Below are 10,907 nucleotides of genomic sequence, written 5' to 3'. Positions count from 1 at the left end.
ACGTAATGGAGATAGTCATTCTATCATGATCATCATCACAAGGGGGAGTGTTGAAAATATATATATAAATATATATTATTATTTATTGTTGAATGTTGAAGGTTGAAAGTTGAAAGTTGAAAATTGAGTTGTAAAATATTGAAAATTAGTGTGTGATGATGTAATTAATGATGTATTAATTTTTGACTAATCTCCAATTGAGATCTATAAATAGGTCTCTCCATTTGTGTAGAAAAACACAATTGTGAAGAGAGAAAAATTTTATAAAGTGTAGAATTTGATAAATTTTGAGTTTTTACTTTTTACCGTAAATTTTTACTTTTTCACAACAATACTAAACATTTGTTTCCATATTTTATAGGGATATAATCATGGAATCTTCCATAGGTCTACAAGACACTATATATAGGGAAATATGGCTGCGAAAAATATCTACGTACATTACAGAAAATCAAGAGCTCTGAACATTGTAGAAGGTTGAAGAATTTCTGAATAATTTTTACATCTCGTCGTTGTTTTGTTTCTGTGTTGCCGTGAAGTGTTGGGAATATCTGATGACAACACTTGCGAAAGTGTTGGTTGAAGATGTTTTCTTGTTTATCAGATCTCGACACTCAGAATTAACACAATATTGGTTTTATTGTTTTTAGTTATTTTTTTAAGGGGTTATTTATTTTCTCATCTTGTTGCGAAAATTATATTTTCATATACATCACTAATATTATTTTTTGTAAAATGAATATTTTCTAGTGATTATTTGGCCCTGAGACACCACGCAAATACTTGGTGATTGTGCATAATTATCTCTGAGTATTTGTTTATTTAAAATTTATTCTCGTTTTAAATTTTCGCTACATGATGTCTTAGATAGGGATGGCATACGATACCGTATCGAAAATCGCATACCGTATATTGTACCAAAAATTATGGTATAAAAAAATGTTATACCGATATCGTACTGAAACTCTCGGTATACCAAAAACAGATATGCCGAAATTTAGGTACAAATAAATAGCGTGCCGATCATACCGAAATTTCGATATGATATCGATATATACCGTTTTATACCAAAAAATATTATATTTTAAAATTTTAAAAAATTTATTGTCTATAAATATTATATATTTTAAAAAAATTTAATAGTGTTTCGATATTCCGATATATCTGTAACGTCCGTAAATTCTTATAAAATAAATGTAGAGATTTTTTTTTCGACATGGCCGACCCATGCATATCAAATACATAATAACTTTGCACATTAATCTTGAAAATAATAATACATATAAGATATTAAAACTTCATTCTAAACTTGTGCACTAAGAAATACATAAATTGGTAAATATAACTTTGCAAAATTGAAATCCTCTCCAATAAATTAAAATCTTTTAAAAAAAAAATAATAAACGATTTGAACATGAAATAAAATCCTCAAATATTATAATCTCATTAAATTAAAAATCTTCGAAAATTTTCATAAAACTCAACTATCCAATATTAAAATACTTAGTTTGAATAAAAACATTTCAGCCAATAAAATTCATGATCATAAATCGAGGCTTAAACATAAAATTTAACATTTAAAATACTGAAGAGTTTATACATCTAATGCATAAAAATACTTCTTCATAAATTGACATAAATAAAAAACTTAGAAATAAAAGTTCTTTCAAAATAAACATAAATAAAACTTTTTAACAATTTTCTCAAATAATAAATAAAATCTTTAAGCCCTCAAGTACAACAAATTAAGCATAACATTCTTTATCTGTAAAAGTGCGTAAATTGAATATATATCGTGGAAGACTTTAAGGCTCGGATAAGTTTCCCTCAGCTCTGAACCACTATCCTCGCCAATAAACACCACTCAGTTATCCTCACCTGCATCGAATAAATCTAGTGAGCCTACAGGCTCAACAAGTAAATCCGAAGATAACAAAATACATATACATTACTTTGAAACTTTCAACACAATTCACCTTTAAATCCTCAATATCAAGTCATGCAAACATCAACACATACACAAGTACACATCCTCGACTTTTCTTTTAAATTTTACACCATCATGTCACCTCACGCACTTTTCACATTCACCTCAATTAAAAATACGCACGCACTAACATTCTTTATCTGTAAAAGTGCGTAAATTGAATATATATCGTGGAAGACTTTTAAGGCTCGGATAAGTTTCCCTCAGCTCTGAACCACTATCCTCGCCAATAAACACCACTCAGTTATCCTCACCTGCATCGAATAAATCTAGTGAGCCTACAGGCTCAACAAGTAAATCCGAAGATAACAAAATACATATACATTACTTTGAAACTTTCAACACAATTCACCTTTAAATCCTCAACATCAAGTCATGCAAACATCAACACATACACAAGTACACATCCTCGACTTTTCTTTTAAATTTTACACCATCATGTCACCTCACGCACTTTTCACATTCACCTCAATTAAAAATACGCACGCACTCAAACTTTTCTTCAATTAAAATACACACACTCCTCAAACTTTCCTCAAACTTTTCTTCAATTAAAATACACACACTCCTCAAACTTCCCTCAACCTCAAACTTTTTGACATGTGTTTCAGAAACTTCTACCTCAACTTTTTAATGTGCACTTGATCAAGCTAATACAAAGAATCCAAGTTTGACGGGGCATCATGACCCGAAGGCGTACATCCAGACGTCGTCTTCTTTAATGGCAGGGCATCATGGCTTGAAGGCATACATCCACACGCCATCTTCTTTAATCGTAACTTCACCAAAAATCACAAAACTTCGAAACATTTTTCTCTTACTTCAACTCACCCAACACAACGCAGATAATTTACACATCTATAAAAACACTCACAAAAAAACCTGCACGCACACATAAAAACACACATTGTTCATGCACACACACACACAGAACACACACTGCACACACAAAAACACGCATACAGTACACACACTGTTCACGCACACACAATACAGACACAAACACACATAACACACACTGCACACACAATACAGACACATACAGTACACACATTGTTCACTCAAACACAATACACACACAAACACACACTGAATTTCCAGATACATGTACATAATTCATCAAATCCCGTCTATATCATTAAAACTTAAAAATCCTTTAAAAACTACCATGGCTTCAACTATACATCAAAGAAATGGATTTTACTTGCCTTAAATCGAAGTGGAGTCGATTCGAGGATGACGTCTGTGAAGGAAAGATACCCTGAGAGCGATCAAAAATTTTATTGGATCCACGGATCGAAAACCTTCTCCTTTCCTTGGGTGACCTAGCCAACACCCTCTCATCTCTCCTCTCTTTCTCACATTTTTTTTTCTTTTCTTTCTTTTTTTTTCGAACGTGAAAATGGGTTTTGGGAGAGAAAAATCTGATCCTAATTTATTTTTAAAAGTTGTTATTCAAAATTAAAAAATGATAGACATATAATAAAAAGTGTTAAAAGTTTAAACTTAAAATTTTTAAATAAAAAGAATTTCTCACAACTCATCTTTCGCTAAAAATATATTTTTAGATAAATAAATATATAAAATAAGAGGACCGGCCCTTTCTCACTTTTACCTTATAATAAAATTTAAACTTTTACCGTGCTAAGGTATCCTCCTCCGATAGTAACCTCGACCTCATCTCTTGCAAACATTAAAACTCTAACGCAAAATAAAGAACATTAAAATCCTTAGTTTAAAAAAATATAAGTCGTGATATAATTCAGTTATAAGAATTTTTTATCGTTCATAAAATAATTCAATGAAATATTTTCATTATTATACATGAATAAACTTATTAATTAATAAAATGATTTTATGTGATCTACGTGGTCATTTAAAAATTTTCAGTGGTTACAATACTGGTATATACCGAAATATTCAAATTTCACATCGTTACCGTATCAAAAAATTCGGTATTGTTACCGTACCAAACCGAAAGTTTTGGTAGACCAAAAATTCGATAAATTATTTTTCGATACGGTAACTTCGGTATACCGAAAATTCGATATTTTTCCTCACCCCTAATCTTAGATTATCAAGGGTGGGAATAATTGGTTGACAGAAGTATTCTTTCAGGCTTGTATTTGGTGAATTGTTGTTGTTTGGTGAAGATTTTCACTTTTGTGGCTCACACGGTTTTGTATTTCAAGTGTAAAGAAAACCGTGATGAAGAGATTGAATTGGGTGGCGGGTAGGGGAAAATATCTACCACTACACTTTTCAATTGTTCCCTTGAAGGTTTTATTACAATATTTTATGGGTTTGGTGTTATTGAAATTGTAATTCATGGAATTTTTCGGCTTTAAATATGTAATACTGTATAAATAAATTAATCGTTCGTCTTTTCGTTATTTAATATATTTAGGTTGCACGATCTGTTTCACACAAAATACTTCATTTTCCAAAAAACCAGACTTAGTAACTCAGAAATTTCATGTTTCAAAGGCATAGGATAGAACCAAAACGGTGCAAGAAACTTCAAAAAATAACTAATTTCCTATGTTGGCAACTAAAATCCAATTCTTGCAAGTTCATCAGCATCGTCATGTTCACTATATATTTTATGTCAGGAATACACAACGTGTCTTGTGTGCGTGCAAAGCCTTGCGTATAGGATATGATAGACAAGTCGAACGCTAAACGAATGTAACATGTAGATTCCTTCCTTTTCCCTCAATTAAAGAAGTATCAAAACCATCAGTAGTTACAAACTTAGAAAGGGGACGTACTTTTTTTTTAGTATTGTGGTTTCCATATTTGAATGCATAAAACATTACCACACAAAAAAATTCAAGGAAATTGTTTCAGATGTTATCCAAAAACTTGAAGCAGCTAGGCACTCAGTTGCATCTCATGAACAATTTACTTCTGAATATGGGATGTATCAAATGTACCTCCCCAGCCAGGAACACCGGTGCCACTGATGACTGGGCCGTTAACTAATGGAGGAAGAGGTGCATATCCGCTGCTGGCAAACGGATATGTTCCCCCTCCCACAACTCCAACCGAAGGGGGAAAAGGCCTTCTAAAATTGTCAAAACCACCGTTTCCATGAAAAGTAGGCGGATACGTGTAATCTGAATTGATACGAGGGGTGTCATAAGGTATTGGAGCTACAACATACACAAGATTATTGTTATCACAAGGGGAAAACAAGATAAAATAAGCTTTAACGAGATTTTGGCAAATTATACTATGCTAAAATCTAAAATGGAGTGCAATTCTTTCAAGTGGCTAATTAGCGTGGCCACAAAAATATTATGATCAAAATGGTAAGCAGTTTGATAGGTGAATCTCACCCGATTTAGCAGAAAAACCAACAAAGATTTCATGTATGGACAAAAAAAATTACCGCTAGCCCTCTTCTCAGCATCTAACACCTCAGCTCGTAAACTTTCCACTTCTTCAACCATGTGAATAAGGTCTTTTTCCATGATCTTCATTTGTTCCACCTTTTCTATGTTCAAACCTTTTTCATGTTCAAAGACCTTGCTTTTGTTTCATATCAAAAGGAAATAATTAAGTCCAAATATGATGGAAAACATGACGAAACAAGAGTGTACATAAAAAATGCAAGGACTGACAACATGATGTCAATTTTGGTCTCAGTTTTCATTCATGTTGGGTTAGGTTTGAAGCATCTGGAATTAGGGGAAGGATTTGTTTGAAAGTAGATTTTTTTATAAGAAACATAGATCACAGTTGAAACACATCAAGGTTGCTATTGGATAGAGTCGTCGCATTTAAGAGAGAGAGATTTCTGAATAAATTTTCTCATTCATCCATTTTGAGATAATCTGAAATCCATTATATTGCTTCATACAAAATACATACATAAAATGGTTGGTGAAAAAATAAAATCTACAATCTACAAAATTTAAAAACACCAAAACAAGCCAATGTAAATACATCCTGAGACTATGTTTGTATAGATTGATTTGAATAACAAAAAAGATTTACTAATTTAGTGAAAGGATTTGAGTAGGGATTTCAGATGGCCTAAAGATGATAATTAAATTATTGAATTAGTTTACTTTTCTGTAAATGAAAAGATTTCAAATTAATGAATTTGAGATAGCATGTAATGATAGGGATTTCAAATGTCCTAAATATAAACTTAACATAAAATGAATTTGAAAATGAGTTTAATTCTCTCGATTTGGTTTTTTTTTGGCAAACATATATTGGATTTTGATAACGGACTATAAATCCATGCCAGCTCAAATATGTGAATCCAAACTCAGCCTAGAATGATTGCAAAACAGTTTAATATGGTTGCTTATATCCAAAAAAGTCCAAAAAAATTATAATCCATGATTTAAAATTATTTAATCAAAAATCTTTCCACCCAAACACATTGGAAAATACCTCTCATCTATCCTAAAGGTGATAGCTTGTGATATCAACAAAAGACCATGAAGAAAAAACTACTTAACTATCAACAAGAAAACAAGAGCCTATTTAGTAATGGATGATTAGATGAGAGTGATAAGAGACCATATGAAAAATAATAACAAACGTGGAATGCTTACTCACCGTAATCTTTTAAGTTCTTGTCTCAAACTATCAAGTTCAGAATGCATTTCTGGAAGCTTTTTGACATCGGCACGAACGGTATCCAATTCATTCATAGCACGTTGGATTTGAGCAGTCAACTGTAGCTTAGCCTCCACCAAGCTTTGTGCTTCGACACGAGCCTCTTGAAGTTCCTTATTAATATTGTCTCCAGCTCTAATGTTTGCTTCCATTTTTCCAGCCTTGTCCGATAAAATCCGAATCTGAATGTCACCTTCTGTTTGGATGCTTCTAATATGTTCTCTAAGTTTCTCCACTTCCCGATGTGCAGCTACAAGGTCCTGCCTCAAGGAAATATGACTACATGCCAATTTATGATTATCTTCAGAAAGTTGTTCTATTTCTGCAGCCTGAACGGCCAATTTGTTCTCTAAAAGAACATGAGGAAGTGGCTCCACATAGTGGGAGACAGCAGGCAACAGACCACGTCGAGTCATTTCTGGAGCTGGTGTAATATGCCTGTCATGCGGAGGTGGTATATTTCTTCTTGAAGCCATGAGTAAGACAATATACTGAAGATGGAAAGGATCAAATTTAGAAGAATTTCGTGTATTTCGTCACAAAGCACAGAGGCCACAGATACAACTTCTACATAAGCTAATGACAAAGAGAATGATATTGTCCTATCATTTGAGAAATAAAGATGTTGACCCTCAAAATTTCCAGGTCAGCATCCAGCAAACAATTCACTCTTCAAAAGCATAAATACCCAATGTTTATAACCATAAGAAGCTAAAGATTTCCGAATATAACATGAGGCTAAAATATTTTCAATTCCTTTCTTTAACTTTTCCTTTGAATGGGCACATTTCTTTCACTAATACCCATTTATCCAATATTTTAGGCTTTGTTTGGACATGTACTTTAAAACATTTTTACAAAAGTGTTTTGCAAAAAGTTTTAAAATGTGTTTTAAACATAAATGTGTTTAGACAACTATTTTATAAAAATGCTTTTATAGTTAAATGTGTTTGGACAACTATTTTAGAAAAAAAAAAATTGAATTTAAAAATAATTAAGAATGTATTTGGCCTAATATTTTACATAAACTTTTAATATTAAATTTTTCCTTTTTCTTTGTTTGCAATGGAAAGATTTTTCTTTTTCTTTTCTTTTTACTTCATGTTTGTGATATACTTTAGTCTTCTTTTCCTTTTCTCTCATTTAGTATACAATTAAATGTGTAAAATTAAAACATGCAAATTTTCAATTAAAATGTTGAAAGCAAAAATACATAATTTATAATAATAATTTTTTTGTAAAAGAGTATTAAGTACATAATATTGTGTCATGAACAAATAAACAATAGAACCACTAACATAGTAACTCAACACCTGACCACAAAATTTACAGAGAACATAATCAAAACTTTCCCACAAGAAGCTCGATGATCTTTAAGCAATTTTGACAACTATACGAGGAAACTCACAACTTGCTAATTTCTGAGATTTTGAAACGAACTTAAGCCGTTGTGTTCCTTTTCTCATTTTTCTGTGATACATAAAAGAACAAGCAGAGGCTAAATCAGTGCCTTGGAAATATTTACTTGAAATCCAAGAAAAAAAAAACAAAAAACGGACAACAAGAATAGGACTTTTGGTAGAGATGTACAAGAACATAAACTATTGGAAGAAGCAACATAATCAATATTGATATGGCCAAGTTGAAGAGTCTCGTATGCTTCTGTAAACGTAATCAAAGATTGCTGTTGCCCGAATCCACCTTGCGAGAAACATTTTGACAGACATATATTACAATAGATGAGATAGCATACTAAAGCTACTCATGCCAAGAAAGACAGAGATAGATATCTAATGCTAAGAAAAACAGAGATAGATATCAAATGATTAAAAATTCTAATGTACATCAATCTCCATAGAAGACGACAGGTTCAGGATGGGGGAATAGTACTGTTAGTCGCCTTCATTGACTGTGTTTCTCATAAAAGCAAGATTGACTAGCCCCATCAACTTTCCCAATACTGAGTATACTCATCCTCCAAGATTCAGCATTCGAACCATAGCAGATTGTACAGAATGCAAAATATAATTGTGTGAATGTAACAATATCCATCTGCTCGGAGAAAACGAAACTTATCCAGTACACCTTTCAAAAAAGAAAATAGCACTATGCAGTCTCTATCACTTAAATATATCCTTTTAGTTAAAAAAAAACGAGATTATTCATTTTTCTGGTAATATTAAGGGTGGATCACCCTCCCTTGAGCCAACAGTGGAGTGATAAACTCTAACCAATATATTACTAGACAATCACAACTCAAATGGAGTGATTATAATAAAAATTTAAATCTGAATTTCCTGCAATTGCTGCTAACTGATAGTAACTTTCCTAAATTCACCATTGTATGCAAGTCAAACATGTAGAACTGCTAAAGAGTTGCATATGAGTTACAAAAAAAAAACTCCTAGGATGAGTGGATTTGAGGTCATTTAATTTCAAATCCATATCTCCAATCTAGTGTGTCCTCTCTGCCTCAAGATTTAGTTTTTTTCCCCTCCCTTTAATATATAATTCACAACCTCCTAATCATGGATTTCAAATGCTATTCTACACTAATCAATAACACTTATTCAGAGAAAATTAAATAAAATCTTGCACTTACAACAAGAACCCTAAAGGCGCATTAATCAAACAAAACAAAATTAAGGCTTTCAAGTGACCGTTCCTACAACAAATTGATCATTTCAAAAGCCAAAATCTCATATTTGCTACCATTTCCACAACCGAGATACAAACTTTAAACTTCTTCAGAAGCACAAAAAATCAAATATTGATACAGACAAATGCATACCATGAGGTCCATGACACATGAAATGTTCTTCCCATCGGCTATGGGGCTGATTATCAAATTCGAACATGTAAGTATGAATGAAGCTGCGGACCGGTGAGGGCTATCCTACGGGGACGATGCGATTCCTTGTCTCCTCGAATAATTCGATGATTAACGAGATAGAACGGATTGAGAGAAAGATTGGGGGCGGCGGGGGCGGGTGTTTGGCATAAAAAAAGATCGAGAGAAAAAAGTTAGGGTTCCATGTCAGTACTCAGTAGAGATGAAATGGGGCCAATTCTCAAATTCACGGTAGAGTGGAATCTTGTTAGCCTAATTAGGGGTCGGGGTGGGCGTTGGTAGGGTTTTGTCGGGTCGGGTATCCGATATGTCGGGTAGTCATTTTAACTATCCGAACCTGATTCGAAAAAATCGAGTACTCAACAATTGGATATCCGATTTTTTTGAGTAAGGTCGGGTATCAAACTGCGGGTAACTTTTTATTTATTTATTTTTTTTGCAAATTCGATGAATGTAAAAATTAAAAGCAATCTATATATTGTGATTTTGAGCTACTTTTACCTTCAGATATTTACTTATTTTTCACAAGTTTTGAAAAAAAAATTTTCAACTCTATCAAACAATTAAATAATCAAAATCTATGGAAAAATAATCATCATTTCTCAAGTGATGTATGTATACCCAATCCAAAAAAAAAGAACGGTCATTTTAGTTGAGAACAATAGAATGAAAAATAGAGAGGATATGTACTTGGATAATATATACTAATATACTAGCCACTTTGTTGCACGCATTGTGTGCTAATAATTCGTTTTTATAATAAATTTATATTTCAAATAAAACTGCCAAATAAATTTATTATATTATATATTAAATACAAAAATTGGTGAAAAAATAAAAAAAAAATAGTTAGATGAAAAACAAAAGAAGAAAAAAATCATAATTGAGGGAAGAAATGAGATGGTAGAAGAAAGCAGTTGTGTGTGTTTTTTTTTCTATTTATGTATTATTTTAATGGGTACACCAAGAGACCACACTAAAGGGCTCTTACATAATATATAGGAATAGATATTGAATTTTTCAAAAAAAAATAAAATTTGTCGGGTTTTTCCGGGTACCCAAAAATTGTAATTTCGACCTGAACCCAATTTTTTAAAAAAATTAATCGACCCGATCGGTTCGGGTTGAGTATCCGATACCCGACCCCAACACCCACCCCTAAGCCTAATTGTCAATGCCTAATTTTCAATCTAATAATTCGATTAATTATCACGTGAGTTCTCCAGCTTACGTTAATTATACCCATGCGTCGTTATATTTAGATCTTTGAAGTAAGATCTGATTAACCCAAATTCATTAATCTCTAATCTTTCATCGTTCCCAAAATAGTCCTTAATCTTTTAAAAATCTTTCCGATTTAGTCATGCAAACTAAATATTGGACCAATGCTATTAGCTCAGGTAATCCAATTAAAAAAAAATTTAAATAACT

At 32.2% G+C, this 10,907-nt stretch overlaps 1 protein-coding gene and 1 long non-coding RNA gene across 5 annotated transcripts; both read right to left on the bottom strand.

The window, feature by feature from the left end:
- Positions 1 to 1,648: 1,648 nt before the first annotated feature.
- LOC140865889 (uncharacterized) lies at positions 1,649 to 3,514 on the bottom strand. Its single transcript, XR_012144751.1, has 2 exons — positions 1,977 to 3,514; positions 1,649 to 1,878 (listed from the first exon to the last, which is right to left on the bottom strand). It is a non-coding gene; the product is annotated as an uncharacterized lncRNA (long non-coding RNA).
- Positions 3,515 to 4,666: 1,152 nt separating this feature from the next.
- Positions 4,667 to 9,740, bottom strand: LOC140863410 (protein FLX-like 3). Of its 4 annotated transcripts, none has more exons than XM_073266821.1 (5): positions 9,417 to 9,738; positions 7,939 to 8,095; positions 6,566 to 7,116; positions 5,382 to 5,521; positions 4,667 to 5,142 (listed from the first exon to the last, which is right to left on the bottom strand). In XM_073266821.1, exons 3-5 carry the CDS (start codon positions 7,099 to 7,101, stop codon positions 4,892 to 4,894), a joined length of 927 nt encoding a protein of 308 aa, XP_073122922.1. In that variant the 5' UTR covers positions 7,102 to 7,116; positions 7,939 to 8,095; positions 9,417 to 9,738; the 3' UTR covers positions 4,667 to 4,891. The 4 variants fall into 4 exon arrangements, with proteins under 4 accessions (XP_073122922.1, XP_073122921.1, XP_073122923.1 ...); XM_073266820.1 differs by having other exon boundaries at positions 8,034 to 8,095; XM_073266822.1 differs by lacking the exon at positions 7,939 to 8,095 and having other exon boundaries at positions 4,667 to 5,106; positions 9,417 to 9,740.
- Between the last annotated feature and the right edge of the window lie 1,167 nt (positions 9,741 to 10,907).

This window comes from Henckelia pumila, chromosome 4 (assembly GCF_033568475.1).
Source record: "Henckelia pumila isolate YLH828 chromosome 4, ASM3356847v2, whole genome shotgun sequence".
Classification (NCBI taxonomy): domain Eukaryota; kingdom Viridiplantae; phylum Streptophyta; class Magnoliopsida; order Lamiales; family Gesneriaceae; genus Henckelia; species Henckelia pumila.
This window is presented reverse-complemented; position numbering and strand designations above follow the sequence as displayed.